This window comes from Vipera ursinii (genome assembly GCF_947247035.1).
Source record: "Vipera ursinii genome assembly, chromosome: 3".
In the NCBI taxonomy this organism is placed as follows: Eukaryota; Metazoa; Chordata; class Lepidosauria; order Squamata; family Viperidae; genus Vipera; species Vipera ursinii.
In genome coordinates, this window is record NC_139516.1 from 89,660,009 (window position 1) to 89,684,241 (window position 24,233).

At 39.7% G+C, this 24,233-nt stretch overlaps 1 protein-coding gene across 1 annotated transcript; it reads left to right on the plus strand.

Annotated features, from left to right (window-relative positions):
• Positions 1-277: 277 nt before the first annotated feature.
• LOC310638889 (pancreatic alpha-amylase-like) lies at positions 278-23,347 on the plus strand (the record flags this gene model as incomplete). The annotated part of the gene is given in 11 exon segments (XM_083360250.1): positions 278-580; positions 11,103-11,327; positions 13,499-13,645; positions 16,552-16,731; positions 16,734-16,754; positions 17,707-17,937; positions 19,113-19,246; positions 19,484-19,606; positions 21,585-21,684; positions 22,277-22,398; positions 23,089-23,347. Coding segments are annotated over 11 exon segments (1,845 nt in total).
• Between the last annotated feature and the right edge of the window lie 886 nt (positions 23,348-24,233).

Consider the following 24,233-nt stretch of genomic DNA (forward strand, 5'->3'; position numbering starts at 1 on the left):
GACTTTTGCTTCACTTGGCACACCTGCCAGTCTTCCACTGCAAAAGTTCATTGGCATTGTCTGAAAAGATTTGCTCCCTGCAATAGTGATTTTGACTCCTTGACTTCACTGTAGCGTTAAATTTGTGCTCTCCTAGAATAAAATTGGGGTACAGTTGAGGGTGGGTGGATGATGGAGAGAGAAATATCCAGAAAGGAAAATCTGATGGGGCCATCTGCCATTTCTTTGTTGATGCCCACGATGGAATGGGCTGTGTTCCCTAGTGCATTTCCACAAGATGAGAATTAGTGATCCTCTGGTCAGTGACCTTAATATCCGGGAGGAAGATGGGCATTATGGCGCTTGGTTCCCTCTATCCTCTCAATTGGAGGACACCAAGTTGGGAAGAGACTTTGGTATAGTCTCAGTGCAAGTTAAAAACACAGTTAAAATTCTGCTTCGTACTCCTGTCATCTCGCAAAAAATAACATCCAGCATGCAAGAGAAAATACAATGGAGATTTAAAACAAACCAAGCCAGGTTGACAAATGAGTCTCACGCTTCAGCCTTTGATATTACAGAATTAGCAGTGGGAAGATTGGCAAGCAAATAAAGAAATATGACTGCAATCCTCTAGAGAAAACCTAAATCTTCCCCCCATCTATTAAATTATCTCAAATCCAGCCATTACCCAAGCACAGCTCCAGTTCTTGCAGCTTCTAAACTAAGCATCATGTGATTAGAAGGATTTTTGAAAATTTATTCCAATCACCTGGGTAACAGTTATAGACTTGCTGGCAGTTAAAGTTCACAGTGCTGATGTAAACCTTTGGGAATTTGGAAGGGATTGTCTCAAAACATCTGGAGATCACTAGAATGGGAAATGTTGAAGTCACTGAAGTCAGACAAGAAATGGGATAAAAGGCTATAGTGCCAGGATTCCTTAATGTGACACTGGACTAATGAAAACTTTTAAAAAAAATTAAAAAAAGAAATCAGGATAATTTCCTTTTTATGGCTATGAAAGGAGTTGGAAGATAATTTAAAATGACCTTCCCATAGCAGGGAATGTGTTTCGTTCAGATTTTTGTATGAATTTCTGCCACATTGAAGACTTGTGGATACCGATTAACTTGATTCTGAGGAAAACTGGAAAATTAGTTCAATGCAAGCAAGCAAAGTGAGACATGCTAGAATTAAAACAAGAAAAAAAACCAACCTAATTTTATATGCATACATCAGTAGGGGTTCAGGTGGTGGCGTCTTGCCAGGAATCAACTTTTGCATTGTGATATTCCTTAGGAATGGGCTTAACAACCCAAGCTATCAAGTTCGCAGAAATCCGTGTCATTGTACAGATCGTATAAAATATGATCTACTTGCCCAACTCGTCTCGATTAGCTTTTTCAGTTTCTACTTGTTCGTTCCATTTTCCTCTTTAGGGATTCTGTTCAAACAGCGAACAAGCTTGCAAGGTCCATGTTTTGTTTTGGTTTTTTAAAAAAAAACGTGTCAATGACGTTTAATTTCAGCCCATGACTCTTGTGGACCTGTAACGCCTGGAAAATAGGTTTGTGCGATGGAAGTCGGGATGATTGGTTGCGGAGGGGCGAATCAAAACGATTTACTTTTGCAATATTTACAAGGAGGTTAAGTGCGGGCGGCTGCGGAGAGCGTGGCGAAATCATTAAATGGCAACGAGGAGACGGTGAGCGGTTGGCTGCGCTGTGGACACGAGAGGGCAGCAGTCAAATGTTTATGCTTTCTAAAGGTTTCGGAAGGGCTTGTAAGGTGGAGGACAGGGCATTTTAAGTCGGAGAAACCCGGCGCAGGAAAGGGACGCCATTCTTTCTCCTTTCAAGGATTGGTGTAAACCTGTAAGGCTAAGTTGACGGGCAGCCGGAGAGCAAAGGAGGAGGAGCAGCAAAGGGCGGATTAAAACAGCTGAGCCGTTATGCAGGCGCTCCCCGATGCGTTCCGCTGCGCTTTTCTCAAAAGACAAGTCGGGCCTGGTTTTGTTTTGTTTTTTTGAGGCGGGCGCGTTTCAATAAAATGAACCAATTTTATTTTGGGAGTAATTGGCAGCGTAGGAATTGAATAAGCTGTAAGAGCTAAAGTTAACGGGTCTGCCGAAGCCCGCAGTTAAAGTGTACCGGTTTATGTGGCTGCAGAGCAAAGAGAGCGACAGTTCTGAAAGCGAATAAGACTTTCCTAAACCTTCCTCCCAAGGTGGAGTAAGCACGTTTTAGAGAACGATGCCTAGGTTTCTGAGCTCTGCAAAATGCCCGGACGACGGCTAGATGGCAACAAAGTTAGGGATAGTCCGGAAGTTTGCAGCCCGGAAATGGTTGTGGGGGGGGGGGAAAGGTTGTGGGTTTTTTTTGGTTTTTTGCAGAGTTGACCGCCCTTGATGGCACAGGCAGGTCTGCATTTGCTCCCATGGCCATTCCTAGGTAAGAGAATCCGACGCACTTACTCATATAAAGCCCAAGATAAAGGTAATTTGAAGGTGTGTGGAGGTGCATCTCCCAGTATTTGAAGGAGCATCTGTGTGTCTGTGTGTGTTTTCTTCTCTGGGATTGGGAATCACACATTGCCCCTAAGCCAGTGTTTCTTAAAGGGTGATCTTAGGTTACTGGGGTCTCCCAGGACCTTTTCCGGCATCCCCAAATGGTTCAAAGTTATGAAGGAACTGAAAAAGTAATAATATGATTTTGTTTATGACTGCCCCACATTCACATAACTGCCAATTGTGTTCTTCACTGCCAGCTTTCAATAAACAGAGTCAATAGAGAAGCTGGCAGTAAAATCGGAAGTCATAGAATTGTTGGTTTCAATTGTGGTCAGGATTATTTAAAAATAATCCTCCTTGGTTCCTGGATGAGAGGACTACTTATCCTTAGTAATTCTGTCTTGTCAGGATTTAGTTAATACTTATAAACTATTAGTCAGAACCCACACATCCTTTACTAATTCTCATTATATGGAAGAGTACAGGTACTATCAATCATACTGATGTCAGTTTCCTACAGTCTTGGTGGCCCCTCTGAATAACTTCATAACAAATGTTAAGTTGTACAGGTAATCCTTGACTTACGATCAGCTGTTTAGTGACCAAAGGTATGACAGTCCCCCAAAAAGTACTTACCCAAATTCAAAATTCTGGTGGCTTGCTGTCCCCCACTGGTCACTGTGATTGTATTTTGGGCGCTTGGTACCTGGCCCACATTTATGGCCGTTTGCAATGTCGTATAATTGCGTGACTTTGGTTTACGATTTTTTTGTTTTTGCTGGTAATTATCTTTTTTTTCTGGTTTCTGGCAAAATAACCCAGCATGCTCATTGTGGACAATGGGTTTGCTTAACAACTGAATCATTTGCTTTACAACTGATACGTTCATTAAGAAATGTCATAAAATTGGGTTAGTCATATGGGTGCCTCAACTTAGGACCATCGTGATATATGACAAAATTCTGAACTCCACGAGTTGAGTTGTAGGATGAGAACTACCTCTACTGGGGACAGAATGGAGTCCTGTGAATCTTTACCATTTAACTACCCAAGGACCAAGAGACAAGGATAGAAAAGATAATAACTTTTATCCTTGGACCAGTAATGTTTTGGGACTTAATTGCTACCTTAATGTGATATGTGTTGTAAATGCCCAGAAATGTTTTCACATTCCTCAAAAATGTTCCTTCTCTGCTTAATTCAGCAAGTAGCTTTCAACATACCATGGGAAAATATAAAGCACAACTTAATCTTGTAGGGAAAAGCATTCTGAACTGAGTTGATTCAGATTTACAGAGGACAGAGATCACTGAGCAGTTTGCAGACTCCTGTTCTCCCACTGTTTGGCTGGATTTACTGCCGTTCCAAAACTTGATTTCCTCACCGAAAACGGGTCTGTGTCACGTTTATTCCTTCCAAGAAGCTCTGCTTCCAGTTATGATCATAAAATATAGTGATGGCAGATGGTAGCTGTCTGACAACAGATACTTAAGGAAAAGATCAGATCAGCTTTGCCAATCAAACTCCTTTGATCTTCTCGGTTTCTTCTTCTAAAACAGGGCTTTTCAACCATTTCACCCATTGTACCACTTTTAGGATAAGGCAATATCCGAGTACCACCAGTCGCCCAGCAAGGTGTCAAAAACTTGACCAAAAAAAAAGCAAAAAAAATGATAAAGTACAGGTAGTCCTCGACTTACAACAATTTGCTTAGTGACTGTTCGAAGTTATGACAGCACTGAAAAAAGTGACTTAGGACCATTTTCCACACTTATGACTGTTGCAGCATCCCAGGGTCATGTGATCACCTTTTGCAACTTTTTGGCAAGCGAAGTCAATGGCGGGGGGGGGAGCTCATCACTCAGGTTGCAGGATGCCTGTGTGGGGGGAATCCATGGATCTCTGGTGGAGGGGCTTTTGACTGGGGTAGGTTCCCTCCTTCCTTCCTTTCTTTCCTCCTCTGTCCCTTCTTCCTTCTCTCCCTCCCTTCTTTCCTTCCTTTCTTTCCTCCTTTGTCCCTTCCATTGTCTCTCCCTCCCTCCCTCAGGTTGCAGGGTGCCTGTGTGTGTGGGGGGGAATCCATGGGTTACTATTGTGAGTGGGCAGGAGGGGAACCAAACTTTTCAAAAGGCATGTTACCGTTTATCTCTACCTTTCTTCTTTCCTTCCTTTCTTCCTTCCTTCCCTCCATAAGTCTAAGGCTTGGGGGGGTGGGGGGGCTGGTGAGGAGAGAGCAGAGAGAATCCACCGGACTCTGCCTCCGGCTGCAGCTTCTCCTCCAATTGGTCCCACTTTCCTTGTGCACACATGGCAGAGGCACTGCTCAGGGCCGGAGGAGAGGCCGGGCAGATTGCAGGCACTGGTGGTGCCGGTGTGAAGGGTGCTCGCACGTGCGATTACCCTCTGGCTCTGAGCAGCACCTCTGCCGTGCGCATCTGTCTCACGTGTGCATTTGTCCTCCATGCCGGTGCCGCCGCCAGTGCCCACAATCTGCCCGGCCTCCCCTCTGGCCCCGAGCAGCACCTCTGCTGTGTGTGGCTGTCCTGTTCGCGCGTGCGATTGCCCTCCGGCCCCAAGCAGCACCTCTACTGGCCTGATGGGTGATGGGTTTGGGTTTTATTATTTTTTAATGTATTTTAACTTATTGTTATAAGCTTTGGGCATTTTGTTTAATCTCTTTTAATTTTTGTATTCTTGTATTTTTATATGTTTGCCCTGTTCACTGCCCTGAGTCCTTCAGGAGAAGGGCGGTATACAAATAAAATTATTATTATTATTATTATTATTATTATTATTATTATTATTATTATTATTATTATTATTACTGTACGATCACCCTCCGGCCCCAAGCAGCAACCACAATCTATCTGGCCTCCCCTCCGTCTGCTTTACACAGCTCCTCCTGGACCCCCAACACCCGTTAACACTCCCGCCACCATGCAGGGTAAGGTTACCGCCCCCACCCAGATGCCCTCGCCTCCCCCAAGCATTTTTTTTACTAACCTGCTTTCAGCTGCATTCCGTTTCTCCGTTCCCTTCTCAGCCTTCCCCACGTGTTTGTGGGACTATCGGTAAAAAAGGAAAAAAAAGTTCCATGAGACTTTCTAACTTCTCGTGAAGGCTGAGAAGCGAATGGAGAAATGGAATGCAGCTGAAAGCAGGTTAGTAAAAAATGCTTTTTTTACTTTTTTTTTTTACATTTTTTTTTACAGTGCTGTTCAACCTGTCCTACACGTACCACCAGCCAGGTGCTCGCGTACCACTAGTGCTATGCGTTCCACCGGTTGAAAAGCCCTGTTCTAAAGCAATAGTAATATGGATTTTTTTTAAAAGTACCAGCATGAGACTGTTCAGTGCATCATACAACTATGAGGTAAAGAAGTACAGAAAATACTTTTTGCAAGTATCTGTGGCTGAATAGGAACCATTTACAAATGCAAATCCTCTGTATTTTCCTCCAATTTCTTATTGACCAGCCAAAACTATATGATTTTTTTAAAAAAAAACAATGGAGGTTATATGATATTTTTTTTCTAATATGAGAGATTTGGACTTTTTGCTTGCTGGTGTCATACGTTTTAGAACTTCTTACTCTCCTTCCATTCACTCAGGTTGGCTGTTGCTAGACATGGCTTGAAAGAACTATCTGCCAATCTAAAAGCAATATTGTCTTATATAAGAACTGAACAGCAATAGATGAGCTCCAGTTCACCTGTACAGATTATGGAAAGATTTCATGTGTACAAAAACTGCCTGTTTCAACTTTTAACAGACATGTAAAAAACTTAGATGTACTACAAAGAACACTGGAGTGCAGTGCTCTTGGGATCCTTAAGCGGCATACTGGTGAAACAATTCTTTGGGTTGTTTTTTATTTTTTTTTAAATAAAAATGAGTATAGTAAGCTTTGGTGGGTCTAGAGCAGGGGTTTTCAAACTTGGCCCTTTTATGACTTGTGGATTTCAATTCCCAGAATTCCTCAGCCAAGGTGTCTGAGGAATTCTGGGAATTGAAGTCCACAAGTCATAAAAGGGCCAAGTTTGAAGACCCCTGCTCTAGAGTTTGAAGGGTTGAAGAACATTTGCTGATGAGTAGTATTAACATAGAAAAGTTTTCTTCCAATCAGGCTGTGACTGTGAAGCTGTGGGGATAGGTGATATAATGAACGTGCAGGTTCTCTCAGTGACTTGCCAAGCACAAATGTAAATTGAAGCTGTTATACAGGTACTTCTCGATTTACAACCATTTGTTAAGCGACCATTAACAATCACACTGAAAAAAGTAACTTACAAGTAGCCCTTGCACTTACGACCATTACAGTATTCCAATGGTCACATGATTGAAATTTGGGCGCTCAGCAACTGGCATGTATTTATGAATGTCGCAGACACCTGGAGTCATGGGATCGGCATTAGCAGCCTTCCCAGTTGGCTACTAACAAGAAAAGACAAATGGGGAGCTGGATTCACTTAATGACTGCATGGTTCACTGAGCAATTATAGTGATTAGTGTAACAACTGTAGCAAAAAAAGATTGCAACTCACTGCCTGGCTTAGCAATGGAAATTCTAGACCCAATTGTGGTCGTAAGTTGAGGACTACCTGTCTGACTATTCCCCTGAAATCCCAAGGATGAGGCCTGTTCCCTTTTATAAATATGATACTTGATTTTGTTGTGAGTTACACAGTGACAATAAAGATATTTTTTTTATTTTTTTATTTTATTTTAATTCCATTTATATCCCGCCCTTCTCCGAAGACTCAGGGTGGCTTACAAGCTTAGCAGTAGCCTTCATTCTATGTATATGCCTGCTTATTAGGGCTTTCATACACCCCCCAAGCGGCATTATTACAAAGTCAGCTTAATTGCCCCCAACAATCTGGGTCCTATTCTACAATCTGCTTTTCAAAGCTTCAGTCTTCTACGTAAACAATTGCTCCAAAAGAAATACTTTAGAATCAAGGGAGAATAACAGCGACAGGAATAAAGCTTGTGTTTCTTGTGTGTATTCCACTTTCGCTGGCAAATTCCATTTCGGGCACCAACCTCCCCAGTCTACCTTCTTTGCGAAATAGGTGTTTGTTAGGTTTTAGAGAATCTGGTTTTACCAAGTCAGCAATACTTATTCTAAGAGACATTCATAGAAGATGTTGCACCATTCCTTAACCAATCCACCTATCCCCATACGCTGCAGTTCACAAACATGCCAAATTTAACCTATCCCTAGTCCTTAACCAGAGAATAACTTTTCACATTCCAGCCCACACTCCAGTTATGGAAACCTAAAGAGGCAATGCTGATGGAATACAAAATCATTGCTGTCCCAAATTACATTGTCATAAATCCTGCAGCAGGGCCCAACTGGAGGTTGCTTGCTTGCTTGCCTGCCTGCCCGCCCGCCCACCCTCTATGTGACCCATATCTCAAATAATGATTCTAAGAGGCTCATATAAAGGTAAAGGTTCCCCCGCACATGCGTGCTAGTCGTTTCCAACTCTAGGGGCCAGTGCTCATCTCCGTTTCAAAGCCGAAGAGCCAGCGGTTGTCCAAGGACGTCTCCGTGGTCATGTGGCTGGCATGACTAGATGCCAAAGGCGCACGGAATGCTGTTACCTTCCCACCGTAGTGGTCCCTATTTTTCTACTTGCATTTTTACATGCTTTCGAACTGCTAGGTTGGCAGAAGCTAGGACGAGTAACAGGCACTTACTCTGTTACACGGCACTTGGGATTCGACCCGCCAAATTGCCGACCATTTGATCGACAGGCTCAGCATCCTAACCCACTGAGCCACCGCGTCCCTAAGAGGCTCATAACAATCCATTAAAAAAGAATAAAACAGAAGTACCCTCCCTTCCTCAGGTGTCAGATCAAACAGTTTCTCAGACCTACAGTAGAAAAGCAGCAAATTGGGGTCTACTAATCAATGAATTAGCTTTGATACTAAGATGCAGTCCAAATTATTTTGACCTACCGTTAGCCCGTTGACAAAGTCCAGACAAGAAGCACAACAATAAATACTAGCTCTGTCTTTATTGTAAGGTTACAATAACAGAATCTTGCAAGTCAGAAAATCCCTCTTAACCTTTGCATTCTGTGAGTCAATGATTTATTTTCCTTTCAAATATCATTTTTCTTTTTTCTAGAGTGCCTCTCTTGATGCTTAAGCTGAATTTCATGCTTTCCATTGGGACTTCTCAGAAACAACTGAGTAGCTATTCATTTTAACTAAAATTAATTTACACAATGCTTTTTTTTCCCCTCTGAACCTCTTTTTTTTTAGCATTGTGCTCTTACAGAATGTGGCCCCTCGTGTAAAAAGGATTACTTACATCCTTGATATCTACAATTGAGGGTGTTGGCTTAGGAGAGGAATTACAAGTTCAAATTCCAGGATTGTGCTCAAGCAGATTGCATGGTTCTGATTGGGCATTGGTTGGAAGAGCAAAGGACTTGTTTTTAGAACTCAGAAAAAATAGGATTTTGGAAACTTGAAAAGACATCCAAGAGTAGAGAACAGTACAGTCAGTAACTACTGCATATTGAGGTTAATAAAACTGCCAAGGGAGAAGGACTAAATAAGGTTGTGTTCTCTTGGGGATCTTCTGTTGACACCACAGCTAGAGCTAGGCGTCTTAGGTGCATAATTAAATTTAATGAGTTGCCATGGGGAAACCTTGTTGAATCATTTGCCCAGAGATGTGTTTGTTTATCATGGGAGACCTCTCAGATATAAGATTATTACATGGTTTTTACATTTCTTGGAGTTGGTAAGTTTCAACCCCCAAGAGTTTTGTAGAGTTCCTCAAAAGTGTAAGTTATCCATGGGATGTTGTGCAGGTGATGCTTAGTGAGTTCAAGTGCACAGTTCTGTGAAAATTGTGTTCATATTCAGCTGAAATGAGGTCTCTGGAAAGCTGGATGGCTCTTTTTGGATTGGCAGAAAAGTAAATATAGTTTCTAGTTTGGTTATTCACACTTCTTGCAAAGCTTCCTGAGTGATCCCAGCTACTTAAACAGTGAAATATATGCCAAAAAGAAAACAACGATCTTTTGTGCATGTCCTGTTGAAATATAAAAGATAAAGAATATTGAGAAACTTTGGGAGAGGGGGTAAAAGTTAATTGGAAGTAACTCTACTACTACCACCTTTCTCAGCTTGAAAATGTTCATGTAGGCTTCCTATCATCAGCAGAGACAATATGAATGATGTTCATATGATGTTCAATATGATGATGTTACCAAGTTGGTAATGAAATGTCTGCAAGCAAACGGCCAAGTTCAGAGAGCACCAAGGACTCCACAGTTCAACCCTGAGCTACAAATATTCTCTTCTCTTCTCACAGCAGAGAGCAACATGATAGCAATTTCTTGGTTGTGGAGCTGCCCTATCCTTCTGTTTTCAAAGCAGACATACAAGAAAGCGAGCAATTGTTACCTCCATTCTTGAGTTATATCAAATGTGAACAAATGTGATGGCTGCTATCTGCCTGTCCAGATGGATCTGACCCTCTTTGTTTTTTTCCCAGCTCCGTTTACCCAAGTAAACTCTTTCTGTCCATCCCACTTCCACTCTGGACATAATTACAATCTTGGCAGCTCTCTCACTCCATTAGTCCATCCCCTTGACGGTTGTTGCAGCCAGCTTGAATTGCAATTTGCAGCAATAAAAAGATGTAGCATCTACTTTGTTCCAGGACCTTCTTCAGCACCTGTTGCGCTATAATTTTCAGTGTCAGCTCTTCCAGTTTCCTGGAAACAACAGCAGCAACAACAACAAAAAAACTCACCTCCCTTGTCTCTTCTACATTCTTCTCTGACTTTTCCAACCATTAACATGGTATCCTTATCAGAAGTTGCATTTCATCATTTCATTACATTCTCTTCCACAAAGCAGAGGCAGTGACATCTTCCGCAACACAGGCCCAAAATTTATAAACTTCTACATCTTTTTGCAACCCCATTTGACCTGTCATATGTTGTACAGTATATATAAAGGGGGAAAAATAGTTAACAGGTTTGATTCGCTCAAAGTTTTAGAAAGCAAAAGGGCTCTGCTGGAAGACAGATTTTTCTACTATAGGTCTCCCAAGGCCACATTTAGAAAAGGGACTTGGACAAATGTCACTTGTGATCAACCTAGGTTAAAAAATATTTTTAACCATGAAGCATTTGCCTGCAAAAACAATTTATCTGTTTATGGAATACTTAGACTTTCTTAAAAGCCTTAAAACATTGCACAGCATCAATCAGTATTTGAATAAATGTTAGAAATATGGCTATCTTCTCTTTCTTGGTCAACAGGAGTACAGTACTTTTAGCAATGGATGCCTAACCCTCTCTTTAAATTAATTTTGACTATGTCTGTGCACCTGAATCTGATAAAATATGCTTTTATCCCTGCCTGTAGTCAAGGCTTGTTATTTTTCTCTGAACTTCGGTTGTTGACCCTGGTGAAGAAACAAAAATGTCTTCTGCCTCGTTAATACTTAGTTTTTGTGTGATGACGATGATGATGATGATGATGATGAATATACAGCTTTAAACATGGTGTTCACAATAAGCCAGAATTCAAAGTGCATAATTGGTAAAGGTGCTGTGTTCTCCAACAGGAAAGCAAAAGGCTACTGAGGAACATAACACTATGTGCCAAAGTGAAAATGAGGAATGTTGTGCTGCTGTTTCTCTTGGTAGCTTTTGGACTTTACTGGACCCAGCACAAGTCCAGTCCCAAAACTGTCAGGACCTCTATTGTCCATCTTTTTGAATGGCGATGGGTTGACATTGCTCTTGAATGTGAAGGGTACTTAGCCCAACATGGATTTGCAGGTGTTCAGGTGAGTAAGTGTCTCTCTCTTTAAAGGTAAAGGTAAACGTTCCCCCGCACATGTGTGCTAGTCGTTTCCGACTCTAAGGGCCGGTGCTCCTCTCCGTTTCAAAGCCGAAGAGCCAGAGCTTGTCCAAGGACGTCTCCATGGTCATGTGGCCTGCATGACTAGACGCCAAAGGAGCATGGAACACTGTTACCTTCCCACCGTAGTGGTCCCTATTTTTCTACTTGCATTTTTACGTGCTTTCGAACTGCTAGGTTGGCAGAAGCTGGGACGTGTAACAGGCGCTCACTCTGCTACGCGGCACTCGGGATTCGACCCGCCACACTGCCGACCTTCTGATCGACAAGCTCAGCATCCTAACCCACTGAGCCACCGCGTCCCTTATGTCTCTCTCTTTAGTCATGGTTAAATAACCACTGATAGACTCTGAGCTCCCATATATCCTGCTGCCTTAAAATTTTGTAAGATGCAATCCCAGCACATCTGACAGCATCTGATTAGAGAGATTGGGCCACTCTGAACAGGTAAACCGCAAGCATCTTGCTTAATATAATAGCTCCAGTGCTTCCTGAATGCAGTAATAGAACAAGCAAATATGGCTCTGACATATAGAGAGCTAGAGGTTTTCACCTGTGGCCATTTTCTCATTGACAGTTCTAAGTTACAATGCTGCCAAGTGAATTGTGGTTAGGAATTGCCCTCAGAACTCTGGCCATCCTAACATTCTCTTGGTCATGTGCTTGGCAACCAATTCGTACTAATGACTGGTTGCAGCACCCTGCAATCACGTGATTGCCATTTGCAAACTTTTCCACTGGCTCCCCAGAAAGTCATTGAGGAAGCAGGTAGGGAAGGTTACAAGTCACTAAGGTATGTCTCCCTTACTCGTGTACCAATCATTCACACACTCCAACATTCTCACTGACCTGCACTGCACACCACCTCACACTCTCCCTCACCTATGCCACACCCTCACATATTGTCCCCAACTTGAATTGCGCCTCCATCCACCTTCCCTGACTCACATCACAGCCTCCCTGACTCTTTCTAAACCCAACCCATGCTGCACCCTCATGCACCCTCCCAAACCCACACCACAGCTCTCATGCAACCCCTTACACTCACAAACCCTCCCCAACCTGCACTACATCCTCAGGTAATGCAATCTTGTTCTTCCTTGGAAATGGGTCCTGATCACTGGGTTGGTTAAAGCATTCTACTCCCTAGTGATCCTTATTGGCATATTATATGAGTGAGACATGCAGGAAACAAACAGGGTGTAATTGGTTAGGACACTGAGCTTGTCGATCAGACGCTTGGCAGATTGGCGGGTCGAATCCCGAGTGCCACGTAACAGAGTAAGCGCCTGTTACTCGTCCCAGCTTCTGCCAACCTAGCAATTCGAAAGCACATAAAAATGCAAGTAGAAAAATAGGGACCACTACTGTGGGAAGGTAACAGCGTTCCGTGCGCCTTTGGCGTCTAGTCATGCCGGCCAAATGACCACTTCGGCTTTGAAACGGAGATGAGCACCGGCCCCTAGAGTTGGAAACAACTAGCACGCATGTGCGGGGGAACCTTTACATTTACCTTTATATACCATCCTCTGCACTTATGCAAATTGTTTTGTGGAGTCATGTGAGTCTTTTCCTGAAAAAAGTTGAGGATCACTCTTGGGAAGAAGGCAGAAGAATATTTTGTTTTTGTGTCTCTTCTGCTGCTTTTCCTGGATCCAGATTCATATAATTAATGATAATCCCTAATATTATTATAAAATTGTATAGTGAGGAGTGTAAAATATTTCAAATCTAAGTGTTTTGAAGATTAAATCAATGTTTAATTCAAAACAGATACTTCAATCTCATTTTCAATTTTTATAAAAGTAGTTTATCCTGAAACAGTTGGCATTATATTAGATTCTACTTGAAGCTCAAAGAGACTTCTTTCAGATTAAAACGCTTTCAGTTAAATTGAACCAGCCAATTTGAAGCTTGAAGCAGTTCAAGCTTGAAATGCTTTGTATACTTTTAATTGACTATTGTTATTGTTACTTTCATATTCATCCTAATATTCTTGTTTAAGCTATGAATTGATTGGAACAGATAAGATTAATAACATTGAATAATAATATAATATTGGTTCTTTACCTGTTCATTCTCTTTCTGAATATCTAGGTTTCTCCTCCAAATGAAAACCTTGTCATTATGAATCCTTGGAGACCATGGTGGGAGAGATACCAGCCAGTTAGTTATAAGTTATGTTCACGCTCTGGAAATGAAAGTGAGTTCAGAGATATGGTGACTAGATGCAACAATGTTGGAGTAAGTGGCCTTCACTACCTTAAGGCTAATTGAGGGGAACAGGAGATGTGAGGACAAAGGCAGTCATCATAAGTGGAAGTTGGTATTTTTTTTAGTGGTGTCTTATATTTGTCCAATTTTCTAGATCCAAAGTTCTTATTAGATAGAATTGATTCTGTATAATAAAACATTCGAGTTCCTCAAATTTCCATGGAGAAAAATTAAATAGAATCATTTTTGCTATAAAATATTTTTTATAATCATAGAAACAATTTCCTACAGTCTGGATTTGTCTGAAAGTTGTAGGAAGACTTAGTCTAAAAAAGACCCATCAGCTGAGTCAATTTCCAAGGGTCACCAAAACGTCTTCATCAGTTGCACTGTTTACATGTGTGTTTTCAATCCTCATTTTATTAGCATTCCATGTTATATAAGAACGTTCTCGGACTTTGCTGGCTTAGTATTTTTATGTCAAACATCAGTTTTATCCAAATGTGATTTTGACCTATATTATATTTGGGGCTAATATGCTAACACTAAAAATCATTAAATTTCTCTAGATGTATTCTCTTGAGTGAAGACAATCATGTCATTCTGCATATTGTTCTGAAAGAAATGAAGATCTGAGTCATACATTGGCATAGGGCTCGTTCCCCAGCCACGTGGATATGTTTTCTTTCAATCCTTGAGATAAAAGGGAAATAACGTTCTAAAAAATGCCGTGGGGAAGAGGGAAGCTGGCAGATAGAGCAGAATGTGGTGGGTAAGGCATTGGTATCTTAATTGGAATAGTGACTGCAGCCAAGCCATGCCTGTTAAATTCCTTTTGCTGGCAAAAGGCCATAGAAAGAGAGGCAGCTGTAGAGATCATCTCTCTGTTCAGTGAACAATTGAGGTGAACATGTCAACATTATTATTTTTTAAATAATATATATTCCCCCCTCTGAAATGTGCAACCTATGCAACATTTTATTCAATAAAACCAGAGATTAGGAACAAAATTGTTGGTCACCTCTCCCACATTTGGTATGCTATGCATATGTAAAACGTACCATGGAAAATCTAGTGGAAGACATTTTGTTTTCTGTTACATTGCTGATCTGATCAAACTACAAAAAAGAAAAGCAGCTGAAAGCAATGGAAAAGAGTACTCCCGCCTCTATGGTAGCCACAACAGAAATGGCCATAGAGGCATGGAGCCTAGATGTAAGGGGATGGCTCTGCAGCCAACCAGTTAAAATCCAGCAAGTTACTGACCTTTAAAGGTGCTTGCTGACGAGATCGAGAGCATATGTACAGGTCTTGTGCTGTGATATCTTGGGAAAATACCACTTTTCTGTTGGAATACCTGAGCAATAGGCTGAGAATAAGATGGAGGCTTTGATGTCAGAATATGACCTCAGTAAATGTTAATTAGGATGTGTTCAAGTTGGGGAAAAGAAGTGTGGATGGCCCCATAATGGATAGTAAATGCATATTTGTAATTTTATAATATGCTGCTCTAGTAATATAGAGGAACTACATTAGCATAAGAAATTATGTTTCCTTTTGATTTACATACTGAAAGAGCAGGACGCCTAGATTTATGTTTTGCCTCCTTATTTGTTTCATTTAGGAGCCTTGGTGGAGCAGTGGGCTAATGCCTCCTTAAATAACACCAGCTGCCTGCAATTAGTGCAGGTTCGCGTCCCACCAGGCTCAAGGTTGACTCAGCCTTCCATCCTTCCGAGGTAGGTAAAATGAGGACCCAGATTGTTGGGGGCAATAAGCTGACTTTGTAATAATGCTGCTTGGGGCGGGCGGGCGAAAGCCCTAATAAGCAGGCATATGCATAGAATGAAGACTATTGCTAAGCACATTGATTTGTGCTTTAGATTGTAAGCCACCCTGAGTCTTCAGAGAAGGGCGGGATATAAATGGGATTTTAAAAAAATATATATGCATTTTTGGAGTGGCGTTGATTGAAACTAGGAAAGGTTTCTCCTGTACCAATATGATAACATTTGAAGTGGGACACAGTTTGCAAAATGTTGGAAGTGCATTAAAAAAAATTCCTCTGAATCTGGCAAGTACTAATTTTAAATAGTTCTGTAGAAAAAATTATGGACCAAAGCATGCACCAGCTAATTCCTTATACAGAAGCAAATCAAAAAGAAAAAGAAATCCTTTAATGTGTTACTAAAACTAGCCCAGATGCCCCCAAAGAATGTTCAAGATTCTGAATTTTTTTGGACATTTTTTAAAAATACAACAACCAGGGATGACTGAGAAAAATAAATAAGTTTAAGACTATTAAGGTTCTGCAGTCAACCACTTAGGATATTGCAGATTGAATGAATGAGTTATTGAGAGAAGTTGCAACTATTAAATTATGTTTAAACATCATGGATGAAACTAACAAAGGCCTAATACTAATTTTCTCTCATTTCTGTGAACATGAAGATGAAAAGTCCTGGATTTGTCTCTTGCCTTGGGCAAAGTTCATGTTCCTAGCTTCAACAGTAAGCTTGTGTTAGCAATACCAGACTATATGCATTTTCTGCTTTCCTGGGTATGTAACCATTAGTATGCTGATAGCTGATTATCAGTGGTTGAAGAATGTCTAGATGGAAGAGTGCAACAGGAACAACAGAAAATAGAAAAGATGATTGTGCTCTAGGTAAAATGTAACTCTTTTTATATTTTGAACAAGTTTTTCCTTATTAAGGCTTGGTTATTTTCAAATGCAAGCATTTTAGTTGAGTCTGTGAATGCTTTATATATAAGGAAAGACCTTGTGTTAAAAGAAGAAAAAAAGATGGCTAAGATCAAGTGACATTATGTGTGTGTATGTATATATATATATATATATATATATATATATATATATATATATATATATATATATATATATATATATATATATATATATATGGTATCTTCAGTAGGTCCATATTTACGTGGATGCTGTATTCAACCATATGCTCAACTCAGCAGCTGGATCTGGCAACCGTGGAATCTGTAAGAGCTATTTCAATGCAGAACGCCACGATTTTCCTTCTGTCCCTTATTCGAGATTTGATTTTAATGATCCAATATGTAAAACACCCAGTGGAGATATTGAAAACTACTGTACAGTGATCCTATTCAGGTAGACTTTTCCATATGATGTGTTCTGTGATGGTATACGTTTTATTATTACAAGTGGTGGTTTGCTATACATAAATGCAGTTTTCCATTTTAGAAGCAAAACCTTAATTGCTCGATGAAAATCCAAATCAAGCATACGTTTGTGAGTATTATTACATATACTGTATCTGTATTTGCTGGAGGGGAGAAAGAACACTCTTAAGGCAATTGAGCTTGTCGGTGGCAAACACTTAGGTAAATCTGTTGGCTGCTTCACAGAATGCATAAAAGACAATTTTTGTGGTATGCAGCAGTGACTTTGCAAAACTCCTGCATCTTAATACAAATTCATAGAATATAGTATTAATGAAGCATACCTATGGAATATACAGTATGATATATGAGAGCCAATTTGGTGTAGTGGTTAAGGCATCAGGCTGGAAACCAAGAGAGCATGAGTTCAGATCCCACCTTTTCCATGAAAGCCAGCAGGGTGACCTTGGGCAAGTCTCTCTCTGTCAGCCCAAATCACTTCACAAGGTTGCTGTTGTGGGAAAATAGGAGGAAAAAAGAAAATTATGTCCGCTGCCTTGAATTACTTATGAAGTAATAAAGGCAGGATAAAAATCAAACCAAAAAAGCAAGCAAGTAAAATTGTACTTTCAAAAAGTAGGACTCGGGAAAATCTAGCAGCTTTTATTCTAGTAGAGAGCTGTGTTGTAAACGCTTGAAAACAATAAGGACAAGCACCTTTGACCTGGATGACTGAGAATCTCCATAGACAATATGGACAAGTCTCATTGGATTTTCAGCATCCCAGAACATCCTTGGAGTGATTGAGGTTTGAGTCATATATCCGGTTATGGAGGGGTGCTTAAGGCTTTAATTCTTTTACCATTTCAACATTGTCCCAAATCAGACTGGTTTTGTTTTGTTTTGTATGGTTGTAGTAATCATTTTTCCCATACGTATAGGTTCGTTACTGTCGACTTTATGGACTCCTTGACCTTTCCCAGTGGAAAGACGAGGTGCGTTCAAAAATAATAGACTTCTTGAACCACCTGATTGACCTTGGTGTTGCAGGGTTCCGAATTGATGCTGCTAAGCACATAAGGCCCGAGGACATAAATGTTATTTTAAGCAAACTAAATAACCTCAATGCCCGATGGTTCACCAAAGGTTCACGACCTTTCATCTATCAAGAGGTAAATAATAATAATAAAAGGAAAGTTCCCAGCATTTGTCCATTGTTCTTCAATGTTCATGTGCTTCAAATGAGCTATCTTACAATTTGTGGACTGGGGGACTTAGGAAGAATAATTTGTCAACAAATCTGTTCGCTCTGTCTGTCTGTCTGTCTGTTTGTGTCAATTGTCAGCAGCTCAGAATTGTAGGATTCTCAGGAGCTCACACACACACAAAAAGGATCTACAGTAATACAATATGTCTCTGCTTAATATTAAGCTTCATTTCATATCAGATCATAGCTCTAGTGACCTTAAGATCCAATAGACTTTTGGTCTATTTGAGAAAAGCAATTCTTTACAGATCAACTCTAAGGCATTAACTTAAATGATTAGAAGATCTAATGTGCTTGTTGGTATTTGTGTAAAATCTAGGCTCTGGATTTACAAGCCTTTCTAAATTAAAAAAAATTAAAAATTAATTGATTTGAGAAGAAACTTAACTTAGCTAAGACAATGGAAATTTGAAGGTTTGTCGAGTTTAAACCTTGAGGTATTTACATTGTTTACAAAAAGGTAGAATTTCAAAAGGACAAGAGTCAAAATGTAGAAGAAAGCATTTTTGAATTTATAGCCCTTTTTTCTTATTATGATGACGAGTTGAAATTAATAGAACAAGATGTGATTAAGTAAATATAACAAGATACCTATGTGTTTTAGTAAATATAACAAGTAAATATAACAAGATACCTACGTGTTATTTCAGAATGCTGATTCTTTGAAGAATCTACTTCTGATGAGTTTCAAGCATCTTGCCTAAAAGTGCATAGGTCAATCTAGTTTAGTTGGTAAAAGGTCTCCACATTCAAGATGATGCAGCAGAAACATTCTCTATGTTCCTTTCTTAGTGTTGAGACATTGCAGAAGGACTTCCAAAGTGTGCCTGAAAGTTTGTATGGAAAGATGTATAATTGCAGCTAGTACATTTGGTGCAAGATTGGCCTAAATCTAAGATGATCCTCAAAAGTACTGTACATGCCAGAAACTAGTTTGGTGACTAAATGTTTGAAATTGCTAAACCACTTTTGAGAATGAGTCAATACACAGTATAATAGGAAGTGATCACCTTGCCAGATATGCTATCTTTAGGAATCCTTTCCTTTATTCCTTCTCTACCTTTTCTTGGCTTTTTCCAGGTAATTGATTTGGGTGGTGAAGCCGTCCAAAGCTCTGAATACTTCAGAAATGGTCTAGTGACTGAATTTAAATATGGCATGCAGCTGGGGTCTGTCCTTCGGAAATGGAATGGACAAAAGATGGCAAATTTGAAGTAATTATTTTTTTTACATTAACCAGGACCAGATGGGGATCCAGGTGCTGGAGGAGGATTCAGATACCTTTATGCCTCCCCCCAATAAATAAATAAAATCATGGTGCAGTCAGTGTGGACTTTTGATGCAAAGCTTGGCAACTGCGCTTCTTAAATTGAAAGGAGTGGATCATATCCTCCTAAACTGGCCTATTTTGAAATGTCTTGCAAATACATGCTTATTTCTTCCTGATTTAGGAGCTGGGGAGAAAGCTGGCATATGATGCCATCTGATAAAGCCTTCATCTTTGTTGATAATCATGACAACCAAAGGGGACATGGAAGTGGTGGGTCCTCCATTCTCACTTTTTGGAACCCTAGGTAACCCTGCCCCTATTTTTAAAATAGTTTATAAAAGCTGTTTTGTAGTTGCAAATTAAATTTTAAACCCAAATCATTCCATCCCATCAGAAGTTTAAAAAGTCTCCCCACTAGTAATTTACAAATTAATACCATTTACAGTTCCAGTTGTAGATATCTAGTTGTAGACATTTCTACCCCAAAAGCTGAATTAAGCAATTCAGTGAAGAGAAGCCAGTGAAAAAAAAATGCTTTTTAGATCTTCCTACAAGGAGCTTAAGCAAATTTGGGATACATTGAGAAATATATGTGATTATCCCATTATTTCTCAAAAGGGAAAAGATATAGAGAGGAGATACAGTAGTATCACATACAATATACATGTTTTCTGTTAGACAAGTAACCATACCTTATTTTCAGTAAACCTGGTTATTATTTGCATACATTTGCATGAAATGCTTTGTTATAATCTACAGTCAAGATTTTTTTTAAAAAAATACATAGCTTCAGGAGCAGTCTTGAATTTCTTTTGTGTCCTTTAATTTTGAAATTGGCGGTTTTCTCATGTCCAAGTGAAATCTGAGCAGATCTCATTGTCAAATTGAAAACCGTCATTTAAGACTAGATATGAAAGATTTTCTCCACATTGGCAGAGGCAAGACCTAAAATGTATAGTTTCCATAGCTGGATGGCTACTGAATTAGAAGTATTTGCTCTTTGAATTTTGATTCTGCGTTCCAGAATCAAATTTGTGACCAAATTGTAACCCATCCATTTTTTAAAAAACCTTCCCCCCCAAAGCGGTCCCATAAATTAATGACATTCAAAAATTTTAATGCATACTTTTATCGTAATGTATTCTTTTGTATGAACATGCTCAAGAGTTCATTAATTTGGTGCTGCAGCCCGTGGCAGCCTAAAAATAAACATGGAATGTACATTTCCCCTCCATTTTTCTGAACATATTTATATGAAAATAGATAACATTGTATTCAGTTGGGTGTAATCTCAAGAAATTATGGGCAGAATTTCATCCTTGATATAATATACCACTGGAATATCTTTGCAGTGTAGACGTGTTCCTGTTTTCTGAACTGAAGAGTGAGTTGGTACTAAAGATGGTGGTGGTGATGATCACATCTACCAAGTGTAGACTAAGTCTTTTCCTCCTGCATCTCTATAAATGGAAAGTTCTCATGCTACAAAAGAAAGCTTGGCCTTCCACCATCATCTTTACAAACATATCTCTGGGATCTACATAAACACCTTTAGAGAGTACCGTACATGTGCTCTCTAAACTTACTACCATAATTGAGCCAGGAATTATGGTTATTAAGTCATGTCAGCCATTAACTGGGTCATCACATGCTGATCTGATTTTACAACATTTTTTTGTTAAGCATATGCAGTGGTTATTAAGTGAATGTGGCAGTTGTTAAATGAACCCTTTATTTGCAAGGGGTGTTTTTTTCAGGAAATTGGAAGTTAATGCCAGTTTCTATAAAAAAAAAAGTTTCAAATTGCAGTCCTGTGGCCGTAAATGTAGACCCAAAATGCAAAGGGCCCAAAATTGAATTGTGTGACCATGGGGGAGGGGCTGGCCATTGGAATTTTGATATCCAGGTCATAAATATCATTTTGTGAGTCTGTTGTAATTTCGCACAGTCACTAAATGATCAGTCATTAAGTGCAGTTTACCTATAAACATTGGGGGCTACAGGGAGATGCTTTATTTGGAAATGAGCTCACTTGCCCAGAAAACCAGATAAAAATAAGCTATGATTGTTGGGAACATTGGGTGTGCTGGGGGGGGGGAATAATAGGGAGCAAACATCAGTTTATTTTTTGATAAGCTGAGTGCTCACACCCGTGACTGGAGCCATTTTGTGAGAGTGCCTGTCACCTGTTTTCAACATTTCAAGTTATCTATTCTATGTTTGTTCATTTCTGTGTCTGAAAACACATTTAAACCAGAACTCTTATTTTATCTTTTTAATAGACTTTATAAGATGGCAGTAGGGTTTATGCTTGCTCATCCCTATGGATTCACACGAATCATGTCAAGCTACTGGTGGCCTAGAGATATCCAGAATGGAACGGTAACTTTTTGTTACTTCACACAAAACAATTGATTTTGAAAATGTTTTCATTTTATTTGTAAGCCACTGTATCTTAAAAGATAGTCCCATCACTTTGAAAACAGATTGAAATTGATGTTTTCCTGTCTTTACTATTGTGAGTTTTACTGCAGCATTTTAATCATTATATTTTATATCTTTGTCCATTTATTTTGTTTGTATTCATCTTTAAACAGCTGGGAGGATGTTTTGATGAGAGACTATTTAGATTTTAGCTCATACAGAATATGAATTGCATAATTTTGCTTTAAAAATATTTGCACAGAAACATTCGCATATGGCAGGGAAAATTAACTTTTGCAAGTGTTTAAGCTTAACTGATGTTTGCAGTGCCAGTTTAGGTTTTTGGTGATTTTTTTTGTTTAAGTTTCACTGATTCTCAAATTCTTGCATAAATTATAATAAGAACCTTGTTAACTTTCCAGAGTCTAGGACTGCTGCTTCTAGAAATGTTTAAAAGCCGGATATTATAAAGGAATGAAGGTATTTATTTAGCATGTTCATATCTTGCTTCTTATGGTTTTAGTAATGGTATGCTACTTTTTTAAACAAGGACTTGAATGATTGGGTTGGACCACCAAGCAATAGTGATGGATCCATTAAACCTGTGACAATTTATGCAAATGAAACTTGTGGCAATGGCTCGATCTGTGAGCACCGTTGGGATGAAATTCGGTAAATGCTTTCAGTGCTACCTTATATAGAGCCTTCTTGAGAGTAAATTTGCTCTTCTGTATGTCTAGGGTTCAAATAAGCCATTTTTTTCCTAGGTAAGCAGGTGGATGTTAAAGATGTCTTTCCCTACAAAATGCTGTACAGGTGGTTTCAGTTACAATTTCCATAATCTGTGGGCTTCAGAGCAATAGGAGTGTATCCAAAAGTTACTGCAGACAGCAAGAAAAGTATGCAAGATCAGTTGTCAACATGGCAATGGTAAAACACATTTAAGTCCACAACAGACGTAATGTTTGGAAGTAGTTCAGACCTCCAGAATTCACTGAATTATATGTTGCACCTTTTCTTACATAAACAGATTTATCAAATTAATGTCAGCCCCATTATGTAGTCCAGACAAAATCAAAAATTACTTTTATTAAGATTGGCTCTAATTTCAGAATCTTGCAAATCTGATTGTGCTGTAATTCCTCCTCCTCCTCCTCCTTATTCTTCATTGAATTAGGGAGTTGTCTCTCTGAGCTTAATATTATCTATCTGTTGTGAATTTAAAATAGTTTTATTCCTGGCTGCCCTAGCAAGTGATCTTTCATCTCTCTATCAAGATAATCTTCCATTATTTCCCACAGTTACCAGGTTGTGTAAAGATGTGTACATTCCTTACACTGATCCATTTCCCCCCCATTTTAGGAACATGGTGATATTCCGAAATGTTGTCTATGGGGAGCCAATTACAAACTGGTGGGACAACAATAACAATCAGATAGCATTTGGACGTGCTGGCAAAGGATTTTTTGTGTTTAACAATGATGACAGGTATGCTTGTTTAAGAATTGAAAGGGCCTTGAATTTTATGCACTGTATAGTAGGACAAAATCATTTGGGTTGCATCTTTGGATCAAAGCTAATTAATTGTTTAGTTCCAATTTGCTACTTTCCTACTGCCTGATTGGTCATATTGAAAAGGGGTTGAATGTCTGTCAAAACACTGGATGTCATCATCAGTCATTCATACTCAGCATATATTCCACAGCACACTGGGTTTTCTGATACTCCATCTCTTGAGGTTTTGTAGGGTCACTGCGCAGACACATTTTAGCTTTTCTGCATTCCATGCTAGTTTTTTAACGGAGCTTCTGTAACCCTCCAATCATTATATAGCCAAAAATATTGTAAGGAAAACAGATAACAGTAGAATTCATTTATTGAACAGTTTTGGGGATTAAATAATATGTTCTTCTTGAGGGTCAGATATCAATACAAACTTTGTTGCTGTTATTGAGATGCCATTATAGTTTGTCACTATAAACCATCATTCTAGAGATAGACAGTCTGGTCTGCTCCAGAATATCTTCCAACATTCCCAACCAGCATAGCCAGTGTCAAAAAATAGGAGTTGTACTCCAGAACTTCTGGATGACATCAACTTGATTAAAAATAAAGACTTATAATGAGCCAACTCCTGGTGACTACATATGTACAGGTAGTACTTGGTTAACCAGAATTTCCATCACCAAGCATTGCTGTCATAAAGCACATCACGTGACATGGCTTAGCAACAGCAATCCCGGCACTCTGTCATTAAGCAAGGAATATGGGTTATTAAGAATGGACCTTCTCACAACTTGTTGCCAACAAGCAAAGTCAGTGGGGAAGCTGGCAGAAAGCTGCAAGTCCACGGCAGCTTATAAGCAGGCTGGTGACCAGAAAAATGGCTGCTGTCAGGTAGGGGAGGATGTGTGAGGGGCCAGTATGGCACAGTGCAAGTGTGGCAGGGCTTAGAATGCCTACTGCAAGATGCATCAGGCTGTTGCTGCACTAACCACCCTTATTCA